Source organism: Thalassophryne amazonica, chromosome 6 (assembly GCF_902500255.1).
Source record: "Thalassophryne amazonica chromosome 6, fThaAma1.1, whole genome shotgun sequence".
NCBI lineage: Eukaryota > Metazoa > Chordata > Actinopteri > Batrachoidiformes > Batrachoididae > Thalassophryne > Thalassophryne amazonica.
In genome coordinates this window covers 1,230,367-1,255,641 of record NC_047108.1, presented here as the reverse complement: position 1 = coordinate 1,255,641, position 25,275 = coordinate 1,230,367, and the positions used below count along the sequence as shown (strand labels likewise).

At 42.6% G+C, this 25,275-nt stretch overlaps 1 protein-coding gene across 1 annotated transcript in view; it reads left to right on the top strand.

The window, feature by feature from the left end:
- pex10 (peroxisomal biogenesis factor 10) overlaps positions 1 to 23,675 on the top strand; it is a 122,883-nt gene extending 99,208 nt beyond the window's left edge. The window contains exon 7 of the mRNA XM_034173462.1: positions 23,426 to 23,675. Within this exon, the coding sequence (XP_034029353.1) occupies positions 23,426 to 23,494 (69 nt within the window). The 3' untranslated portion in view covers positions 23,495 to 23,675. The remainder of the gene's footprint in view (positions 1 to 23,425) is intronic.
- The last annotated feature ends 1,600 nt before the right edge of the window (positions 23,676 to 25,275 follow it).

The window sequence follows — 25,275 nt, the reverse complement described above, 5'->3', positions numbered from 1 at the left end:
GGCCAAGTTATTTCTTTGAGGCCGCCTTTTCATTCCCAGCCTCCTGGCCTGATCCCCGTGCCCCTCAGCAAAGTGACCATGAGCTAACCCAGGGAGGTTTTCACAAAAATGACCCAAGGGGCTAATGATAGAGGTTGCATCTCCACCTATGGTTGATACAAAAAAAAATTGTACATTAAAAATAAGCGAAGCTCTCTGTAGAGTAATGTGGTCTCCAAATGTTTTAGGTCGAGCCATACTATGGATATAGTCATTCCATGTCCCCTCTACATACTGAGAAAGTGCTGCCCCATCCACAAATGGATCATTTCTTGGGTGACTATTTCCTCTGGGGCTGGGATGACAAGTGAAAATTAATAGTCGACAAGTCGAGTACCATTAGTCATCGACTCGTCGGCCACTAAATTTGACATTAAATGAATTAAGCCAATTTTGAATCTTCATGGTGAAACTCAATTGTGACATTTATTTTAACAAATATAAGCACAAAATCTCAAATACAAAAAACAGCATTAACATGAAGACAACACCTTCATTAATTTACTATTCTTCCCCCTGTTTCTTTTATTACTGTTTTTACCAGTCTAATGCTCCTGTTAGTTTTTCAGTGTAACTGCTGTGAATTTTAGCTCATTATTTTACTCCTGTGTGAATCTTAGGAGTGGTTAGCATATTCGTTAGCAGTTAGCTCACACTTGCTTGCCTATACTCTTGAATTTTCTGGTGCACAAAGTAAACTACTTTACATAAATCCTGCATGGTGCTGACAGATAGGGTGGCTCTTTTAGAGAGCCGTGTCCGTGAACTAGAACAGCTTCTGAGCTCAGTGGAGTTAGATGTTACGGGCACTCCAGACGAGGTTTGTGTTGGGCCGGCTAGCATGCCCATTAGCATCAGCCTAGAAACACCAGCTGTGGAGGACAGCTTTCAGACTGTGGTTAGGCGGAGGAAGTCACGTAAGGCTTGGTGCCCGGTTGTGGTACCCCAATCACACTCGGACTGTGAACCGGTTGACTTCAACTCCTGTCTCCAGGCCGAAACGCAGCGCTTTAGTGATAGGGGATTCTATCACCCTCAAACTCAGGTTACAGACAGCGGCTGATGTCAAATGTGTTCCTGGGGCCAGAGCTCCCGACACTGCATCCCATCTTAGGGTGCTGACGCTGCAGTAGGGTACACAGACAAAGGAACACGACACGAGATACAGTCACATAGTTATTCACATTGGCGCCAATTATGTCAGGATGAAGCACTCAGAGGTCACATAAATGGACATAGAGAGGACTGTGACCTTGCCAGAAAGATGTGTTGGCATCAATTAACAGTCTCTGGTCCCCTCCCCTCCCGGGGTAATGATGAGGAGTTTAGCAGGCTGACATCATTAAATAGGTGGATGGCGCAATTTTGTAGACAGCAAAGCTTTAGCTTTATTGATAACTGGGGCTGCCGTGGCTTGCTGATGCCGGACGGCCCTCACCCTACTGGGGAAGGCGCTGCCATCTTGTCTGCAAACATAGAGCTCTACAGGGAGGGTAACATCAGGACTTTACAGCAGGCTGCGGAGCAGGTGATTAGAGACCCTGCAAGGCTTATGACAAATGTGGGTGTGGAATCCATTAGCTTAGTGGGGAAATTAGTGTAGAAAATCGACTATGGTGATAGTGCAGTTTATGTACCTTCTTTTCCTTTCGGCTGCTCCCGTTCGGGGTCGCCACAGCAGATCAATTGTTTCCATCTCACCCTGTCCTCTGTATCTTCCTCTGTCACACTAACCACCTGCATGTCCTCCCTCACTACATCCATAAACCTCCTCTGTGGCTTCCCTCTTCTCCTCCTGCCTGGTGGCTCCATCCTCAGCATCCTTCTCACTATATACCCTGGGTCCCTCCTCTGTACATGTCCAAACCATCTCAATCTCGCCTCTCTGACTTTGTCTCCAAACCGTCCCACCCGAGCTGTCCCTCATATGTTCATTCCTAATCTTGTCCATTCTCATCACTCTCAAAGAGAATCTCAACATCTTCAGCTCTGCCACCTCCATCTCTGCCTCCTGTATTTTTATTAGTTCCACCGTCTCTAAGCTGTACAACATAGCTGGTCTCACTACTGTCTTGTAAACTTTCCCCTTCACTCTTTCTGATATTCTTCAGTCACAAATCACTCCTGCCACCTTTCTCCACCCACTCCACCCTGCCTGCACTCTCTTCTTCACCTCTCTACCACACTCTCCATTACTTTGAACAGTTGACCCCAAATGTTTAAACTCATCTACTTTCACCACTTCTACTCCTTGTAACTACACTATTCCACAGGGCTCCCTCTCATTCACACACATGTACTCAGTCTTGCTTCTACTGACTTTCATTCCCCTTCTCTCCAAAGCATATCTCCACCTCTCCAGACTAGACTCAACTTGCTCTCTACTCTCACTACAGATCACAGTGTCATCCGCAAACATCATAGTCCATGGGGACTCCTGTCTGATCTCATCCGTCAACCTGTCCATCACCACTGCAAACAAGAAAGGACTCAGAGCTGATCCTTGGTGTAATCCCACCTCCACCTTGAATGAGTCTGTCATTCCGACTGTGCATCTCACCGCTGTCACACTATTCTTGTACATGTCTTGCACTACCCTAACATACTTACATACACTGCCACTCCAGACTTCCTCATACAATACCACAGCTCTTCTCTTGGCACCCTATCATAAGCTTTTTCTAAGTCCACAAACACACAGTGTAACTCTTTCTGGCCTTCTCTGTACTTCTCCAACAGTATTCTCAGAGCATACATTGCATCTGTAGTGCGCTTTCTCAGCATGAAACCAAATTGCTGCTCACAGATCTTCACCTGTTTTCTAAGCCTAGCTTCTACTACTGTTTCCCATAACTTCATGCTGTGGCTGATCAACTTTATGCCTCTGTAGTTACTGCAGCTCTGCACATCACCCTTGTTCTTGAAAATAGGAACCAGCACACTTTGTCTCCACGCCTCAGGAATCCTTTCACTTTCCAAGATTTTATTAAACAATCTGGTTAGAAACTCCACTGTCATCTCTCCTAGACGTTTACATGCCTCCACTGGAATGTCATCTGGATCAGCTGCCTTTCCGCTCTTCATCCTCTTCATAGCAGCCCTCACTTCTTCCTTACTAATCTTTTGTACTTCCTGACTTATACTCTCATCCAGCCTCTTCTCTCGCTCATTTTCTTCATTCATTAGCTCCTCAAAATATTCCCTCCACCTTCTCAGCACATATTATTATCATGCTTATGTTAGTTTTCAAAATGTATAGGTGTTAAGACTTAAGAAAATAATATGATATCCCTTCAATATGTATAAGTGCTGAGTAGCTGTACATGGTACATTAGTAGTCTCTTTTTTAAGGTAGTACACTCAAATAATCAAATAAAATTTTCAAAGAATGTATACAATATATATATATATATATATATATATATACAGACCTATACACAATATCTTGTGAACTACAGGTAATTTATCATACTAGAATACAGTGCATTTCTGTCTAAAGCAACAACAGTCACGATGCATTGTTTGTAATAACAGAAATTTGGTTATGACTTTTGTGACTTCTTTTTTGCATTGTCAGTTATTCAACAGTCTGTACACAACCACTTTCGCTTAGGCACTGTCTTTAGTCCTAAACACTTGAGATGAAAGTGGTTGATTGTGCAGGTCGTGGACTGACAACATATCATGTCTGGTGTTCTTACAGTTACTTTGCAGTAACACCATGTACACCTAGTCTTGTCCTGGTTCACAACTGTATGGCTGGTGACTTGGCTACAGGTGATTTTCTTTCCTAACAGTTCAGGCAAAATGCCAAGTTTGTAAAAAAAAAATAATAATATTATATATATAATATTTTCAAGTGCAGAATAAAAAAAGGCAGAGTCAGGTTGAACACGAACAATACAGAATTCTGCACTTTCTGTCCACACCACGAAGTCGCAGTATCCTCGGCCTGTGATAAACAGCTGTGATTGCACTTGATAATAATAACTGTGTTCTTTTTTGAGCTTCAAGCTTCCATCAGTGTCCTTCAAGCAGAAGGTTTTGGACTGTGCAGCTGTGACGATGCCAACATCCTTGCTTGCAAATGGACATTTGATTTCTAGCAGTCCATCGCCACAACATGCACAGGACACCAAGCCATCTGGAGAGGCCCCAAGGAACAGGAAGGCTGGCTTAATGTGCAAGCCACATTCCCTGACCTTGAAGTCCAGGTGTTGTGTTTTCGTCAATGCGGCATACGCTTGTCTGGCACGGTCCATTTTCACACTGCTACCTGCCAAAGTAATTAGAAGCATGTTTAACAGTTTTGCATAAATTTACTTAAATATTATTTAATGCAAAATTATAGAGAACACAAAAGCAAGGAACACACACTGACATATATTAGTTCAGTTTCATCACACACCCACACTTAAAAACTAAAAGCTTAAATGAAACCTGAAAACTAAAAATATAATACTAAACTGCACACAGGAGAAAGTAAACAAAATAGAGACCAATTTTGCACATGGGACAATAAAGCATTGCACAAACTGTCACATTTAATGCAAACCACATTTGAAAAAATAAATCACACCTTAAGCTAAATAAAGATTACCAACACCATGCAGCTGTTGAAAACTTGGAACTGTCAGGGTACCAGAGCAACCTGACCAAACTCTTTGATGGGTTTGCTGGGTCGGTTCGTGCCGCATCCTTGAACCGTGAAGCGGTGATCCTTCCTGCTCTGAGGGAAAACCATAACTTTGACTTTGCCTGTTGCCTCGTCTCCTGTTCGATCTTCACAGCCTGCAGATTTAACAATAAGATATAATAATATAAACTCACATGTACATGTATGTGCCCTATTTTATATTCTTGATGTTAGTGTATGTGTTCCACTTTGTTATGGTTTACAAAGTACATAGGAAAATAGAAATAAATGAATACTGTTGTAAACTGTTTTAGTAATAAAATGTTTAACAAGTACATTCTGTAAATATTCATTGTATTTTTTAGAACTTAAAACAGTATTTTGCTTTTCATACAGATCATGCTCTAAAAATATTCTTCCCTGTTCCTGAGTTACTGTTATTGAAGCAAAAACCTTGTCACACTCCTTAAGGTCCATGGGAGAGAGCTTTCTGTGGTTTGCATTGTAGAGGTCTGTCAGGGGCTTTGGCAAGCACAAGGTAACTGGTTTGGGAACAGTCTACTTTTGTCAGCTGACACTGCTGGTGTCTCTGGTCTTCTTTTCTTCTGTTCTACATCTGTACCTGTGCCAGTTGTGCTCCTTTTCTTGGCAGGATTGGTGAAATCTATGGCAGCACTATCTATGGCAAAGAGGTCCTTGCCTGTCTCGATGGTCCCTTGATGTCCCCACTGTCTTGGACCATCAGTACAGCTCTTGTACATGACGCACAGCTGACTTGAGAGCAAAGAGCATGGCAGTTATGTGTGAGCAGACTTCTCCCAAGCCAGCTTTACGTGTGCAATGCCCACACAGTACAGTCCCATCCTTGTCTACAATGGCCCACGGTTTCAGTTGTTCAGCAGACAGTGCACATGAATGATGAAACTGTTAATGACAAACAAATATTAAGAACACATGATCATAAATGATGGACCTGGAATGTCAAAAACATTTACATCTTTTACCAAGTGAGAGTTCCTCATAATATAAGTCCCAAGTTTAACAAATACAAATTTACGAGGTCTGTCCATAAAGTATAGGTCCTTTTTATTTTTTTCAAAAACTATATGGATTTCATTCATATGTTTTTATGTCAGACATGCTTGAACCCTCATGCGCATGCGTGAGTTTTTCCACGCCTGTCGGTGACATCATTCGCCTGTGACCACTCCTTGTGGGAGGAGTCGTCCAGCCCCTCGTCGGAATTCCTTTGTCTGAGAAGTTGCTGAGAGACTGGCACTTTGTTTGATCAAAATTTTTTCTAAACCTGTGAGACACATCGAAGTGGACACGGTTCGAAAAATTAAGCTGGTTTTCGGTGAAAATTTTAACGGCTGATGAGAGATTTTGAGCTGATACTGTCGCTTTAAGGACTTCCCACGGAGTGAGATGTCGTGCAGCGCTCTCAGGCGCCGTCGTCAGCCTGTTTCAAGCTGAAAACCTCCACATTTCAGGCTCTATTGATCCAGGACGTCGTGAGAGAACAGAGAAGTTTCAGAAGAAGTCGGTTTCAGCATTTTATCCGGATATTCCACTGTTAAAGGAGATTTTTTTAATGAAAGACGTGCGGACGGGTCCGCGCGTCGGGACGCAGCCGGCGCGGTGCGGCGGCACAGGAAAAACACCTCCGTGTTGATAACCATTTGTAAAATCCAGGCGGCTTTTGATGGCTTTCAGTGGAGTGAGTATATGAGAAATTGTTTAACAGCTGGACATGTTCCAACTTGTCCTTAAGGCTTCCAACGGAGGTGTTTTTCCTGTGGCGGAGTGTCGCGGCGGCTGCGAGCCGACGCTGCAATCCGTCCGCACGTCTTTCATTAAAAAATCTCCTTTAACAGTGGAATATCCAGATAAAATGCTGAAACCGACTTCTTCTGAAACTTCTCTGTTCTCTCACGACGTCCTGGATCAATAGAGCCTGAAATGTGGAGGTTTTCAGCTTGAAACAGGCTGACGACGGCGCCTGAGAGCGCTGCACGACGTCTCGCTCCGTGGGAAGTCCTTAAAGCGACAGTATCACCTCAAAATCTCTCATCAGCCGTTAAAATTTTCACCGAAAACCAGCTTAATTTTTCGAACCGTGTCCACTTCGATGTGTCTCACAGGTTTAGAAACAATTTTGATCAAACAAAGCGCCAGTCTCTCAGCAACTTCTCAGACAAAGGAATTCCGAAGAGGGGCTGGACGACTCCTCCCACAAGGAGTGCTCACAGGCGAATGACGTCACCGACAGGCGTGGAAAAACTCACGCATGCGCACGAGGGTTCAAGCATGTCTGACGTAAAAACATATGAATGAAATCCATATAGTTTTTGAAAAAAATAAAAAGGACCTATACTGTATGGACAGACCTCGTATGTAGTTAGTGTATTCAACAACTATAATTATCATATTTGGTGAAATGTTTTGTGCAAAGATTATTTTAAAATAAATAATTAAAATAAGCATAACAAGAGTTTATAGTACCTATCCCATGATCATGATGACCTGTATGTAAAATTATGGTGTTAGGTCAGGAATTAGGAATGGGATTAGGTCATGCTAATTGTAGCAAATATAACCACATTGATAAATTGATGTTTAAGTACTTGTTACATAGCTGTACATCTCAAAGTGAAACATATATACATATATATTATTATATACATATAACATATATGTTATATGTATATAATAATATATATGTATATACATATAACATATAAACAGATATACCTTACTGAATTTCAATGAATTTGTAAATAAACAAACCTTTGCTGTGATGAGATGACGACCTGAAACTGGTGGTAGAACCCACTGATTGAGGATAGTCACCCATCCTATCACATGACCCATGGTCACGTGATGCAAATACTCAATATGCCTTTTCCTTTGCTTTTGCCACTTCTCTTTTCACCTTATGCCGCATCTCCTTGTACTCCTGTCTACTTTCTTCATCTCTCCGACTATCCCAAAACTTTTTCGCCAACCTCTTTCTCCTTATGATTCCTGGACTTCTTCATTCCACCACCAAGTCTACTTGTCTTCCTTCCACTGTCCAGATGTCATACCCAGTACTGTCCTAGCTGTCTCCCTCACCACATCTGCAGTACTTTTCCAGTTGTCCAAAATTGCTTCCCCTCCAACCAGTGCTTCTCACCAGCTCACTAAATTTCACACAACAGACTACCTTCCTCCACTCTTATATGTTACCCTGTGCTCCTCCCTTTTCTTAAAGTAGGTATTCACCACAGCCATTTCCATCCTTTTTGCAAAATCAACTACCATCTGTCCTTCCCCATTCCTATCCTTGATACCATATCTACCCATTACTTCCTCATCACCTCTGTTCCCTTCACCAACACGCCCATTGAAGTCTGCTCCTATCACCACTCTTTCATGCTTGGGTTCACTCTCCACCACCTCATCTAACACACTCCAGAAAACTTCTTTCTCCTTCATCTCACAACCTACCTGTGGGGCATATGCACTGATGATATTCATCATCACCCCTTCAATTTCCAACTTCACACTCATCACCCTGTCAGACACTCGTTTAACGTCCAACACACTTTTAACATACTCTTCCTTTAAAATGACCCCAACATCATTTCTCTTCCTGTCCTCACCACGGTACAACAACTTGTACCCACCGCTGATGCGCCTGCTCTTACTTCCCTTCCACTTGGTCTCTTGCACACACTGGTAAAGACCAGTCAGACTACCAACATTCAAAGTCCCCACTCTCATTTCCTCCCTTCTAGTTTTCCTCTACTCCCGCTGTTTGTGGAAATGTTCTCCTCCTCCTCTTCTTCATCGTCTTCGCCCAGCACTAGCCCAATTTCCACTGGCACCCTGTTGGGCAACAACACCAGTGGCGGACGTTGTTAACCCGGGCATCGACCGATCTGGTATGGAAATTCGATTCTTCGTCTGCATAGTTGGGTTGGCTTGTTTTACGCCGGATGCCCTTCCTGACACAACCCTCCTCATTTATCCAGGCTTGGGACCGGCACTCAGAATGTACTGGCTGCACACCCCATGTAGATGAGTTAGTGCAGTTTATGTGCCAGGGAGCAAAATTCATCAAGTTAAGATTGTGGCCTGTTTCCGTAGATGTGTCCATAAAAATCATAGAGGGATATGCTTTGCAAACTTAATACCCATTACTACATTGGATGACATTGAAATTGAGGATGGCTTGTTGGCTGTTCCAGCAATATCAAATATTTCATGTCTGCTGCCTACAACCTGTGTGGAATCTCAAACCTAAACCTACTTCCAGGCATCTTATATATGCTACTCTGGAACCACCCCTAAACCCAAACATTTCAACTGTCAACCCCACTGAGGTACTTAGTCTGGGTCTCATTAACATAAGATCACTATCCTCAAAATCATTGTTACGTCCGCCAAGGAGGTTATGTTTTCGGTCGAGTTTGTTTGTTTGTCGGTTTGTCAGCAGGATAACTCAAAAAGGTTTGAACGGATTTTGATGAAATTTTGTGGAGTGGTTGGAAATGACAAGAGGAACAAGTGATTAAATTTAAGTGGTGATCCGGATCACGACCCGGATCCAGGAATTTTTTAAAGGATTGTTCACCATTGCGGGATAGGGGGAATTTTGACATTCTAGTTTCTAACTCCACAAAAACAAGGCAGAAAGGCTTGAAAAAAAGTAGGGTGTAACATAGTCAAAGGTTCTACCAAACAACAAAGTTTGGTGATGATCGGATCCGGATTCCGGATCTGATAATCCAGAATATGCAAAAATATAGGGAAAATACAAAATGTGTCAGTGTGAGGTGACAAATGACGCTAGAGATGCACAACTAACACCAAACTGTAGCTGAATCTGTACAGATTCAGTAAGGTGTCATCAGATTTGATATAGCTTCAAATGTTATGGAGCTAGATCCAGAAGAAAACCGCCATTACCGAAAAATCATTTTTATACAGTAACTTTTGAACTAATAAAGACATAAAAGTGATTAGTGGTATGTTTTCATGGTCAAGGATATCAAATATAAAGGAAAGAAAAGTGTATGTATCATAGTTTTGGTTGTAACACTGAATTGTTGAATAGATCACTGTGGCAAGGAGGGAATCTCTTTAGGGTCAGTGACCCTATGGTCTTGTTAGTAAACAATGTCAAATACAACACTGCAAAGAGGAAATCCCTCATGACAAACTATACAGGGCTGGGGAGCACAATGAATTTATTAGATGAAGGACTATCATTTGGCATTATTATATTTTAGTGCCAGTGACTATGACTATCCAGATTACTTCACTTAGCAAAAGCAAAGTGATGAGTCAGCAGTATACTCAGCAGTGGTTAAGTTCTGGTTCAGTGAACATCACTGAACAAAGTACACAAGGTGCAGAACCCACTCCCAGGTGTTGATGAATCATGCCTAGGATCCAGAAAACCCAGAGGCTGACATCAGCACATCGCATATATTCTGCTTCGGTGCACTTCACTGAATATATAGAAGGTGCACTTCATTATGTAGCACATGCAACACTTAAAAAATAGTTCTATTTCAGAATTTACTGTTATGTATTTAGAGAAGTGTTTCATAAATGTTAAAAAAAAAATCATATATTTGCAGTTTAGTTGAATAATAAATTGAATTTTGTCTCTTATTTGTTTTTGTCTATAGTGGCTTCTGGGAAAGAGGCAAGTTGCAATAAACTGTGATGCCAAGCGCTAAGGATACATGCTATCCAGTCACAGCAGATGAAACTTTTTTTTATACTACTGAACAAACATCATTGTTAGACTTTTTTTTAGGTTCAGTGAGTCCACGGCGTGTAGATGTTATGGCGTCAGTGACCCCATGGCCTTGGCGGAGGTTTGCACTCTCTGAGTGCTTCTAGTTGATTAATGATTTAATTATTGATCATCACTTAGACATGATTGGGTTATGTGAAACCTGGCTTAAACCTACAGCTGTCCTCCCCTTAAATGAGGCCTGCCCACCAGCATACACATTTAATCACGTCTCTTGTGATGCGAAGCAAAGCAGGCTTTTTAGGCTCATTTATAAATATAGGTTTAGCTTATTAGCTGTTGGGGATTACAAATATAATTTGTTTGAACATGATTCTCCAGTCTGCCCACGATGCCTCTTATTGCTAAGGTCAGAAGAATAAAAATCAGCCGTATTACGTTGTCACTGTATACAGGCTCCCTGGCCTATACGCTGAATTCTTAGATGAATTTGGTGTATTCATCTCTTAACTCATCAACTAGTGCAGATAACGTTCTGATTATTGGTGACTGTAATGTTCATATAAATAAGTCTTCTGATCCCTCTGCAAATCATTTATGGAAATTGTGGATGCATTAGGATTTCAGCAATTCATTCGGGACTCGACGCACATTAGTGGAAATACTCTGGATTTGATTCTCGCACGTGGTATTGCTGTAACACATGTTGACATGCCTCTTGCATCAGTGGCCTCTCATCACTCACTTATTAGGTTTACAGTTTCGCTGCTGTGTTTAGTGGAACAACAACCTTATTTATCTCATTTACGGCTGAACTCGAAGCTAGACTGCCTGATATCTGAGCTTCATGTTTGGAAAATGCTCAATCAGTGGACAGTCTTGTAGATAGTTTAAACTCAGCACTCAAAACTACACTCGACATGATTGCTCCACTTTGATTTAAATCACACCCCCTCCCCCCCAAAACACAGACACCTTGGTTCAGCGATTACTTCTGTGACCTCAAGCATAAAGGGCCTTTCACATTAAACACATCAGAAGCGTCAAATGCATCAAAAATCGGTCTTAAAAGCATTATTTTCAGTGAGACGTGTTGCTTTTTAGATGCGTCAGAAGTGTCGCGTCAAAAGCCGAGCTAAACCAACGCTTCTGACGGGAGCGCGCATTGCCGCTTGTTGGCAGGCTGACGCGGTCAAAGTTCAACCCAGTCCAAATTTCGATGCTCTGAGCTGTGACGTACCTTTGCGCTGTCCAATAGGAACGACACTTCGGGCCAAAACATGGAAGACTAGTGGCAGAAACCACTGATCTGTACAAAACAGATCAGTGCAGAAACCACTGATCTGTACACAACAAATCGGTGCAGAAACCACTGATCTGTACACAACATACGTGTCACAGGACTGCTCATTTATACAGCAGTTTTCTGAAGAAAAAGCCTTGGAAATGTTATTTTGTTGTTATTGTTTCTTACCTCAAAATTTCTGATTACTGTTAAAAAAAAGTTTACAACACTTGTAATTAAAATAGCTCATTAAATCAATAAATGGTTCTTTAGAAACCTTCCATCCATCCATCCATCCATTTTCTTCCGCTTTATCCGGAGTCGGGTCGCGGGGGCAGCAGCTCAAGCAAAGCCGCCCAGACCTCCCGATCCACACACACCTCCTCCAGCTCCTCCGGGGGAACCCCAAGGCGTTCCCAAGCCAGCCGAGAGATGTAGTCCCTCCAGCGTGTCCTGGGTCTTCCCCGGGGCCTCCTCCCAGTGGGACGTGCCCGGAACACCTCTCCAGCGAGGCGTCCAGGGGGCATCCGGAAAAGATGCCCAAGCCACCTCAACTGACTCCTTTCGACGTGGAGGAGCAGCGGCTCGACTCAGAGCTCCTCCCGAGTGACCGAGCTCCTCACCCTATCTCTAAGGGAGCGCCCAGCCACCCTGTGGAGGAAACTCATCTCGGCCGCTTGTACTCGCGATCTCGTTCTTTCGGTCATGAGCCAAATCTCATGACCATAGGTGAGGATCGGAACGTAGATCGATCGGTAAATCGAGAGCTTTGCCCCCCTACTCAGCTCTCTCTTCACCACGACGGTCAGATACAGTGATCGCATCACTGCAGATGCTGCACCGATCCGTCTATTGATCTCACGCTCCATCCGTCCCTCACTCGTGAACAAGACCCCGAGATACTTAAACTCCTCCACTTGAGGCAAGGACGCTTCACCAACCTGAAGAGGGCAAAGCACCTTTTTCCGGTCGAGAACCATGGCCTTGGATTTGGAGGTGCTGATTTTCATCCCAGTTATGATGATCATATGAATTGTTTATAACAGGTGGTTTTTATTAATTTAATTTAATTAAACCCACTTGTTATAAACAATTCGTATGATCATCATTGTTAATCATTCATAATCACATTTCTTAATCATTTCTTACATTTTAACTCATGTTTGATTAAGATACTATTTGATTAAAATACTGTTACATTCATAATTTATAAGCACACATCATTGTTTTTGCCACTACAGTCATTTTTGGAAATTCCCATTTGTAGTGGAAAGTCCAGTGTGATCTTACTTGCTTCTGGAAAGCACCAAACGTTCTGCGGGTTAAATCAACAACATGTCACCCCGTGCTGAGGTGACATTTTGAGCTGAAAGTCCCCTTCTCTGACAGGTACAAGTAATGAATGATATAAAGTAGTAATTAGTGTTGGTAGAGGAAGTTTTGTGCTTTATACAAAATTGTAATGGCTTTTGACATTTTAGATTTAACATAATTTATATGTGTTTTCCAACTTAAATTATCATCAATAAAAACCCCAAGGAATTTAGTTTCATTTACAAGTTCAATTTCAATATCTTGTACTAATAAATTTCTGCATAAATTCCTGGGCTTATTTCCAAATGATACACTTTGTTTTACCAAAAGGAAGCGATAATTTATTTGAATCAAACCATTCTTTGAACTTCTGTAGTTCCACCATGTCCAGAATCTGACCCAAATGATCCCCACTTCAAAACACAGTTGTGTCATCAGCAAATAAAATGTGACTCACAAACATAGAGACCAAACGTGTCATTATTATCAGAGGTGGGAAGAAGCCATTTTCTTTTTCATAAATATGTGAAAATTATTTCACTTACATTACACATATCTTTTAAAGTATGTGGAATATGTTCACTTTGTAAAAATGACAGAGCTGCCGTTATTGTGGATAAACTGTCCGGAATTATAAATATATGAGACTATGAGTGAAAAGTGCTTTGCATTTCATTTCTCCTGCCCACTGTCTGTGTAGTCAGATGTGGAAAGTAAATGACTTTTTTTTTCTTTTCTTTTTTTTTTTTTTTAACAACAGCAGCCGGCCCGCCCCCTTCTGCTGGGGGAGGGCTGAGCTCCTCACAGCATTCTGAGTGTTGCAATACACGCAACAGATGCAAATAACATGTATCATTTTTGGGTTTACAAATGTTTTTGGCCATTAAGTTTTGCTCACTATGCCAGCAAAAAAATGTTCACAGACTGAGGGTTAGCGGAACTAAATTCAGCAGAAGTTAATTGGTCCACTGATAGTTCTCAAAATTAGCTGAAAAGCAAATCCGCTGACAATTTTTATTTATTTATTTATATCCTTTATATTGCGCCAAATCACAACAGAGTTGCCTCAAGGTGCTTCACACAGGTAAGGTCTAGCCTTACTAACCCCCAGAGCAACAGTGGTAAGGAAAAACTCCCTCTGAGGAAGAAACCTCAAGCAGACCAGACTCAAAGGGGTGACCCTCTGCTTGGGCCATGATACAGACACAATTTACAGAAATAATTCACAGAACAATTCACAGAGGATCGCCAACACAAATACCACTCCCATCTCTGGATGGAGCTGCACCTTAAACAGAGAAAAAACAGAATCAGGCATCAGAAAGACAAAAAATACTGTATAATTTGTCAGCATTAATCATCATTAATACTAAGGTGATCGCCGGCCACTAGCCCTAAGCTTCACTAAAAGACCCAGAATTTAGGTAAAGTTGAGGCCGCGGCCCGCTCCAATTATTAATAACATGAATTAAAAGAGTAAAAAGCGTAAAACAAAACTGTACCTGTATGCTAGCCATATGAAAGGGAAAATAAGTGCGTCTTAAGTCTGGACTTGAAAGTTTCCACAGAATCTGATTATTTTATTGATGCAGGGAGATCATTCCACAGAACAGGGACACGATAAGAGAAAGCTCTGTGACCCGCAGACTTCTTATTCACCTTAGGGACACAAAGTAGTCCTGCACCCTGAGAACGTAAAGCCCGGGCCGGTACATAAGGTTTAATTAGGTCAGCTAGGTAGGGAGGTGCCAGGCCATGAATAATTTTATAGGTTAGTAGCAGAACCTTAAAATCTGATCTCACTGGGACAGGAAGCCATTGAAGAGACGCCAAAATGGGTGTAATGTGGTCAAACTTTCTGCTTCGTGTCAAAAGTCTAGCTGCAGCATTCTGAACCAATTGGAGACCCCTAATGCTAGAATGCGGTAAATCAGAAAATAGAACATTGCAGTAGTCCAGTCTAGAAGAGATGAACGCATGGATCAGGGTCTCAGCATCAGTCATAGACAGGATGGGACAAATCTTCACTATATTTCGCAGATGGAAGAAAGCAGTCCTAGTAATATTTCTAATATGGAGACCAAAGGACAACGAAAGATCAAAAATTACCCCAAGGTTCCTCACTTTGTCAGTGTGATGTATGACACACGAGCCTAGGCTGAGTGTTAACTGGTCAAATTGATGCCGGTGTCTCACTGGACCAAGAACCATCATTTCACTCTTTTCAGAGTTTAAAAGTAGGAAGTTTATAGACATCGAACTTCTCACTGCTGCAAGGCAATCTTCTAAGGATTTTATGTGAACGAGATAACCAGCAGTTATCGGCCTGTATAACTGAGTATCATCTGCATTGCAGTGAAAGGTAATCCCAAAACACCGCAATATGTGCCCAAGTGGTGCTATATAAAGGGAGAAAAGCAGGGGGCCTAAGACAGACCCCTGATGAACCCCAAATTTCATGTCACTAAGGTTAGAGGTAGTGTTACTGTACAAAACATAGAACGACTGGTCAAGTATGACGTCAGCCATGCAAGGACACTCCCAGTAATCCCAAAATGATTTTCCAGCCTATCAAGTAGAATATGATGATCCACTGTATCAAATGCAGCACTGAGATCTAACAGCAACAGAACCGTAGTGGTGTCTGAATCCATTGTAAGCAGAAGATCATTCACCACTTTAGTGAGAGCCGTCTCTGTGGAATGATATTTTCTAAAAGCAGACTGCAGCGGCTCAAAGAGATTATTCTCAGTAAGATAGTCTACAAGCTGTCGTGACACCACTTTTTCCAGAATTTTAGAGCAAAATGATAGATTTGATATCGGCCGATAGTTTTTCAATACACTAGGGTCAAGATTAGGTTTCTTAAGTAATGGTTTAATCACTGCAGATTTGAAACATTTAGGAACAGATCCAGAAGTTAAAGAAAGTAATAATTTCCAGCACAGTAGGCCCAAGAGTGGGCCACAGGTCCTTAAACAGTTTTACTGGTATAGGATCAAATAAACAGGTTGTGCTTTTTGTTGACGTTACGAGTTTCGTCAGCATGTCTAGAGAGATACTATCAAATTCTGTAAATCTAGGTAATACCTCAGTAGTGGCACCCACCTCAATAGCAGGGTGTAGTGGCTCGGTTAAGGCATGCTAGGATATGTTAAACCTAATGTCATCTATTTTCTTCTCAAAGTAATCCAGGAAATCTTGTGCTGTAAAAGGAGAGCGAACTACAGGTGGTTGTCCATGAATAAGTGTTGCCACTGTGTCGAACAAGAACTTTGAGTTATGCTTATTTTTGTTGATCACATCAGAGTAATAGGTCCGCTTTGTAGCCAATAGTGCATGCTTATAGTAGCATCACGCCACGCAAGGTGGAATACTTCTAATTTTGAACGACGCCATTTCCATTCTAGACCTCTTGCTTTATGCTTGAGGTCACGCAGGTAATCATTGAACCAAGGTGACTGCGATTTGGGGGAGCGCGGTTTCAACACAGGTGGTGCAGTCATGTCAAGTGTAGTTTTGAGCACTAAGTTTAAACTATCCACAAGTCTGTCTACTGACTGGGTATTTGTCAAAAGTGAGGCTAAGACATCAGGCAATCTAGCTTCTAGTTCAGTCTTAGTTGAGGAGTTGATGCATCGCCATAATGATAAATAAGGTTGTTGTTCCACTAAACACAGCAGTGAAACTGTAAACTTAATAAGTGACAGCAATACCACGTGCGAGAACCAGATCCAGGGTATTTCCACTAATGTGCGTCGAATCCCGAATGCAATGCCGAAATCCTAATGCCTCCACAATTTCCATAAATGATTTGCAGAGGGGATCAGAAGGCTTATTTATATGAATGTTAAAGTCACCAATGATCAGAATGTTATCTGCTCTCGTTGACAAGTTAGAAATGAATGCACCAAATTCAGAATATGGGCCCGGAGGCCTATATACAGTGACAACATAATACGGCTGATTTTTATTCTTCTGACCTTGGCAATGCATAATATCCTGAGCGGAGCGGAGAATCAGATGCTCAAATGAGTTATATTTGTGACCCCCAACAGCTAATAAGCTAAACCTAGATTTATAAATAAGAGCTACACCCCCGCCTTGCTTCGCATCACGAGGGACGTGACTAAATGTATATGCTGGTGTGCAGGCTTCATTTAAGGGGAGGACAGCTGTAGGTTTAAGCCAGGTTTCACACATAACCCAATCATATCTAAGTGATGATCAATAATTAAATCATTAATCAACAATGATTTTGAGGACAGTGATCTTATGTTAATGAGACCCAGTCTACGGACCTCAGTGGGGTTGACAGTTGAGCTGTTTGGGTTTAGGGGTGGTTCCAGAGTGGCATATATAAGATGCCTAGAAGTAGGTTTAGGTTTGAGACATTCCACACACGTTGTAGGTAGCAGACATGAAATCTTTGATATTGCTGGAACAACCATTGGGCCATCCTCAATTTCAACATGATCCAATATAGTAATGGGTATTAAGTTTGCAAAGCATATCCCTCTATGATTTTTATGGACACGTCTACAGGAGCAGGCCACAGTCTCAACTTGTTGAAATTCCCTCCCTGGCAGATAAACTGCACTATCACCATAGTGGATTTTCTGCACTAATTTCCCCGCTAAGCTAATGGATTCCACACCCACATTTGTCATACGCCTTGCAGGGTCTCTAATCACCTGCTCCATGGCCTGCTGGAGATTCCTAATGTTACCCACCCTGTAGAGCTCTATCTATGTTCGCAGACAAGATGGCGGCACCTTCCCCAGTAGGATGGAGGCCGTCCGGCATCAGCAGGCCACGGCAGCCCCAGATCGAAGGCCAGTTATCAATAAAGCTAAAGCCTTGCTGTCTACAAAACTGCGCCAGCCACCTATTTAATGATGTCAGCCTGCTAAACGCCTCATCAGTACCCTGGGAGGGGAGGGGACCAGAGACTATTAATCAATGCTGACACATCTTTCTGGCAAGGTCACAAGTCCTCTCTATGTTCATTTTTGTGACCTCTGAGTGCTTCATCCTGATATCATTGGTGCCAACGTGAATAACTGTGACTATATCTCATGCCATATTCCTTCATCTGTCTTCCCTTCTGCAGCGTCAGCACCCTAAGATGAGATGCAATGTCGGGAGCTCTGGCCCCAGGAACACATTTGACATCAGCCGGCGTCTGTAACCTGACTTTGAGGGTGATAGAATCCCCTATCACTAAAGCGCTGCGTTTCGGCCTGGAGACAGGAGTTGAAGTCAACCGGTTCACAGTCCGAGTGTGATTGGGGTACCACAACCGGGCATTTAATGTCAGCTGGCATCTGTAACCTGACTTTGCGGGTGATAGAATCCCCTATCACTAAAGTCCGGTGTTTTTGCCTGGAGACAGGAGTGGACGTCACTCGTGGACTCAGAGAATTCACATCTGGCAAATCCAAGGGGGAGAACCGATTCACAGTTTGCACTGGCGAGTGTGATCGGGGTGCCACAACTGGGCACCAAGCCCTACGGGGCTTCCTCCTCCACAGCCGGCGTTTCTAAGCTGATGCTAATGGGCTCACTAACCGGCCCAACACTAACCTCATCTGGAGTGCCCGTAACATCTAACTCCACTGCGCTAAGAAGCTGCTCTAACTTACGGACACGGCTCTCTAAGAGAGCCACCCTATTTTCCAACATCACGCAGGATTTACGGAGAGTGTAAAGTAGGATTAGTAGTGTACTTTTTGCACTAAGAAATTCAAAAAATGTAGCCAAGGAAACACGAGCTAATCAATAATGGATAAGCTAACCACTCCTAAGGCTCTCACAGACGCAGATAAATGAATTAAAATTCACAGCAGTTACACTGAAAAACTAACAGAAGTATTAAACAGGTAAAAAAAGCAGCAGCTATAAAATACACTAAACAGATAATTAACTAACAGGAGTGTAAAAAAATGAAATGAAAAAATGACAAGGGTCAGAAATAGCGAACGCAAGCTAACCGCTAGCGAAAATGCTAGCCGCTCCTAAGATTTTACACAGGAGTAAAAACTACTTAAAATTCACAGCAGTTCAACTGAAAAACAAACAGAAGTATTAAACGGGTAGAAAAGAAACAGCTATAAAAAGTAACAACGGAGAGGGGAGGTGTCGACCTAGCTAGCGAATGCTAACTGCTAGCGATTCACAACAGGACTGTTGTTAAATAACGTTCAGAGTAGATACAATTAATAATCAGAAGAGTGCTAAACAGAAATAAAAGAAGCGTATACAACCGTATGAAGTTCAGAGTGGCGTCACAGCAACAAACAATCCGTCAGAAGCAAGTTGCCAGATCTATGAAAAGCTAACAAAAAGTTAGCTTTGCTAATTAGCGGTTAGTGGATTAGCGGAACTGTGCCCACCACTGTTTATGGATTACACACACACACACACACACACACACACACACACACACACACACACACACACACACTGTCAGAGTTGAACCTGGTGGAAAATAACTCAAATTATCACAAAGACCACGTGAGGAAACACTGAATTTCTTTCCTGATCAGGAGGGAGAGTTGACGGGCATGACCATCGTCACTGGTCAGCGTCAACCCTGAGCACAGGTCACATCGCTCTCTGATCAAGGCTGAACTGTCAATTAAAATGTACATCTGTGCTTAGCAAAAACAAGTCCTTCACTGATTAACTAGAAAAGGAATATTAAGTGAAATCACACACACACACACACACACACACACACATATATATATATATATATATATATATATATATATATATATATATAAAAGACAGGATCAAAGATAGAATCAAAGACATTAATAATTGATAAATATCTTGAAAATTCTCTATCACACACACACTCATCTTCAACCGCTTGTCCAAGATGGGGAGCTGGAGCCTATCCCAGCAGTCATAGGGCGTGGGTGGCTACACCCTGGACAGGACGCCAGTCTGTTGCAGGGCCACATATAGACAAACAAACGCATTTACAGTGGGGAGAATAAGTATGTGATCCACTGTCGTTTTTGCAAGTTTTCCCACCTACAAAGAATGCAGAGGTCTGTGATTTTTATCATAGGTTCACTTCAACTGTGAGAGACAAAATCTAAAAAGAAAATCCAGAAAATCACATTGTATGATTTTTGAAGAAATAATTTACATTTTATTGCATAAAATAAGTATTTGGTAACCTGCCAATCAGCAACAATTCTGTCTCTCACAGACCTGTTAATGTTTCTTTAAGAAGCCCTCTTATTCTGCACTCTTTACCTGTATTAATTGCACCTGTTTGAACTTGTTACCTGTATAAAAGACACCTGTTCACACACTCAGTCAACCACATTTCAACTTATCCACCACAGCCAAGACCAAAGAGCTGTCTAAGGACACCAGGGACAAAACTGTAGACCTGCACAAGGCTGAGATGGACTACAGGACAACAGGCAAGCAGCTTGGTGATAAGACGAGAACTGTTGGCATGATTATTAGAAAATAGAAGAAGCATAAGATGACTGTCAGTCTTTCTCAGTCTGGGACTCCATGAAAGATCTCACCTTGTGCGGTAAGGGTGATTCTGAGAAAGCCCAGAACAGCATGGGAGAACCTGGTCAATGACCTGAAGAGAGCTGGGACCACAGTCACAAAGATTACATTAGTAACACATGATGCTGTCATGGTTTAAAATCCTGCAGGGCAGCAAGGCCCCCCTGCTCAAGCCAGCACATGTCCAGGCCTGTTTGAAGTTCACCAGTGACCATCTGGATGATCCAGAGGAGGCATGGGAGAAGGTCGTGTGGTCAGATGAGACCAGAATAGAGCTTTTTGGAATCAACATGTTTAGAGGATGAGAACAACCCCAAGAAAACCATCCCAACCGTGAAGCATGGGGGTGGAAACATCATACTCTGGGGGTGCTCTTCTGCAAAGGGGACAGGACGACTGCACCATATTGAAGGGAGGATGGATGGGGTCATGTATTGTGAGATTTTGGCAAACAACCTCCTTCCCTCAGTAAGAGCATTGAAGATGGGTCATGGCTGGGTCTTCCAGTATGACAATGACCCCAAACACACAGCCAGGGCAACTAAGGAGGGGCTCCGTAAGAAGCATTTCAAGGTCCTGGAGTGGCCTGGCCAGTGTCCAGACCTGAACTCAATAGAAAATCTTTGGAGGGAGCTGAAACTTGAAACCTGAAAGATCTAGAGAAGATCCGGATGGAGGAGTGGACCAAAATCCCTGCTGCAGTGTGTGAAAACCTGGTGAAAAACTACAGGAAACGTCTGACCTCTGTAATGGCAGACAGATGTTTCTGTACCAAATGTTAAGGTCTGTTGTTCTATTGTATCAAATACTTATTTCATGCAATAAAATGCAAATTAATTATTTAAAAATCATACAATGTGATTTTGTTTTTAGATTCTGAACTCACAGCTGAAGTGTACCTACGATAAAAATTACAGGCCTCTCCATTCTTTGTAGGTGGGAAAGCTTGCAAAATTGACAGTGGATTTCACACACATTTATTAATGGCCCAGTCACACGGCACACAATGATTCCTGAACGAACGGAAAAAGGAAAAAACGTCACAATTCGTTGAGAAAAGGTGGACAAAAGAGCTTTTTCACCGAACAGTCTGCGAAGCAAGAGTGCAAAAGGGACGAAAGAGGAAATTAACAAAACCGAAGCTCACGATCTCGACGAAACGCGCCTGGAGCCACAGCTGGAGCAGTGTGTGTCTGCATCTCTGAGTTCCAGGACTCAGCGCTGGGACGGAGCTCATAGCGCCTGAGTCCTGGAGAAACTGCAAACAGAAGTTGTGGAGATCTGTGTGCACGTCGGTGGACCACCTGCTCTGGTTCCTTGTCAAAAGAGGGATCATCTCCATCATCAGAATCCACACTGTCTGTCCACACGCTGCCCGCTCCGTCTTCCTCCAATTAAAAAAAAAGAAAAGAAAAAGCATTCCGTGGTCACTGCTGTATCACTGTATTATGTTCTAAGCCAGTGATTCTCAACTGGGGTGCCGCGGCACCCTAGGGTGCCGTGATCGATCGTCAGGGGTGCGGTGGGCAATTATCAAATATCACCATTATCGGGTGTATGTGCTGTAATAGTGTGGCAGATGATGTAATGCTCTTTTATTCCAGTAGATGGCAGCAAAGCGCTGTACTATAGTATAATAGACATACTTGCGCACATAGCGTTGTGCGTCTCCATGGTTACGGGTTGCTGACTACAGCGTGAATCTCAGCTGCTCACGGAGCATGGCTCCTCTGGGGAAGGAGAAACCGTGTTGGCTGTGGAGGTGTGTGGGGAAGGTGGCCTGACCTCCGTTGATGTCACCATGGTCAGACTTGGGCCTTCTCGCTCACAACTGGGTTTGCTGAAGGCAGCCTCTGCGCTCCGTGAATATTAGAGTGGCAGATTATTGTGAATAAAAGTGTCGACACGTCTAAAAAAAAAAACACTTGAGATTAGGGCTGTCACAATTATTACAATATTCGTCAATCGCGATTATTTTTCATATTCGCGATTACAGTGAATATTTTATCCACAAAGCATAAAACAACTCAGAATCTGACGTCATTGTGCTGCAGCCTCGCTCTCGTCTTAAGGCGGGACAATAACATGGAGGCTGAAGAGCGATCCGTCCTGCCGTTTGGATAAGACGGCCGTCTTCTTCAAAAGCCGTCTAAAATGCGGAGCTGTCGGTGTGTGTGTGTGTGTGTGTGTGTGTGTGTGTGTGTGTGTGTGTGCGCGCGCGCGCGCGCGCGGAGTCACGTCTTTCATTAAAAAAAAATCTCCTTTAACAGTGGAATATCCGGATAAAATGCTGAAACCGACTTCTTCTGAAACTTCTCTGTTCTCTCACGACGTCCTGGATCAATAGAGCCTGAAATGTGGAGGTTTTCAGCTTGAAACAGGCTGACGACGGCGCCTGAGAGCGCTGCACGACGTCTCGCACCGTGGGAAGTCCTTAAAGCGACAGTATCACCTCAAAATCTCTCATCAGCTGTTAAAATTTTCACTGAAAACCAGCTTAATTTTTCGAACCGTGTCCACTTCGATGTGTCTCACAGGTTTAGAAAAAATTTTGATCAAACAAAGCGCCAGTCTCTCAGCAACTTCTCAGACAAAGGAATTCCAACGAGGGGTTGGACGACTCCTCCCACAAGGAGTCCTCACAGGCGAATGACGTCACCGACAGGCGTGGAAAAACTCACGCATGCGCACGAGGGTTCAAGCATGTCTGACGTAAAAACATATGAATGAAATCCATATAGTTTTTGAAAAAAATAAAAAGGACCTATACTTTATGGACAGACCTCGTATTGATCAAAATATGGCATTGCTGATTAAATTTGACATAAGTGTCTGTTTTGTGCTTTTAAAGGCAGAGTGCCCCCTGTGCCGTGACAAGTTTCAACCTCAAAGACTGGTCTTCCTACAGAACTTCAACTGAGCTACGAAGCCAAACCCAACAGACATGGCTGGAGCTGAAAGCGCAAACAGAACTTAAATGTGTGTAAAAGGGAAAAAAAAGCTGCTCTTTGGAAAGGTGAATGCTTTTGAGCAGTCACATAAAACACGGGAGCTCATTCCTAAATGTTTTGTTCTTTGTGATCATTAAAATTTAATGAGAGTATGCTGTCATGAGTAAGTTAATTTGTGATAAGTTAAATTATTTATATAGCACATTTTTAACAAGCATTTTTATGTCCTCACTGCAAATATATCTTATGTGGCGACCCCTACAGGATGCCAAAGAAAGACTCTCAAACTTGGCTAAAAAGACAGGCAGAAATGTGGTTCCAAGTTGCAATAATTCAAAGTTTTATTTCTAAATAGATAAACTTAACAAATTGTTTATAATTAAAAATGATCAGCCAACAATCAACACAGAAAAAATGAAGAATTATTCAGGAGCTAGGGCTTACCGGTGGGACGGAGGAGGAGACACCAACAGTGATGGCCCCTAAAAGAAATATAGCACCCCAGTCACACGTGACAGACATCCACACGCACACTGTGAAGGTTCACCCTGCAGGGGTGAAACACAACACACCAAAAAAGGGAGATCCAACAGCCTGGGCCCCTACACCACCACCGTTGCCCAGCAACTGAAATGAATAAGAAAAAACAATTAACAGGGGAATCTCTAAATGAAACACAATCCACAAAAAGAAACTTAAATTTGGCCACCATCAAACTACGCTGAAAGCATACAAGCCAACCAATAAAAACATAAAACTGTAAAAAAAAAAAAAAAAAAAAAAATTAATTAATAAAAAGAACTCTAAAGAAACTAGCGCCCACAAGGACTACTGCACCAGAAGACCTGGATATATCGCGGGTGTCCAAGTTAGCCACCGGAAGGTATGCTAATGTTAGCATGGTCGGATGCAGTACCAGACACACACAAGCAAAGTAAGGCAAAGCAGCAGCGGTCCTGTGCAGCCGATCACAGAGCTGCTGTCCACTCCAAGAATCTGCCATGACATTGCAAATTATTAAATTGCTAAGAGGCTATAATATGTGCATTGCTAATGTGTACAGCTACATACTGGTAAGAGAGCTGTTTGGTCACAGGAAGGGAGGGAGGAGTACCAGAGCTAATGACGCCGCTGTAACAGCGTGCAGATTATGTTTCCCCACGGCACAATAATACGGGTTTCCCATATGGTGTAAAATTACAAATATGATAGTGCATGGGTTAAAGTTCTCCGTCACCGTGACAGATTTCCGTTATTTGGAAAATTTAACCACACATACGCGTGCGCACATGGTGTCATGTGTGTTTTGGGGCCAAAATATGATAGTCTCACTGTCAAAGCAACATCCCATTCTGCACTAATCAAAGCAGCAGCAATGTCAGCGTGGACTGCGGAGGAAGGGACTGTGTGAATTTTCACTCCTCTCCGCTCTGTTTACTGCTTGCTATGAGCCACGGTCCTTCTCCTCTGTCTTTGTGGGAACATTGGCAGACACTCCCCAAGTAGAGCGGGGCGTGGCTTTGCTTTGAACCAATGAAGCAATGATCCGACTCTGCTTCGATGGTTTGTCGCTTTATCTTAATTTTCCCCCACTAAAACCCTAAAGAGCATATGTCTGTGAGTAATATTTACCTTTGTTATATTAAACCGACCTGTTATGGTCTTCTAAAACAGTTGATAGATGTATTTTATAACTTAAAAACGGGACCGATGCTAACACATTAGCATGTCTGTGGCGTTTTCAATGATA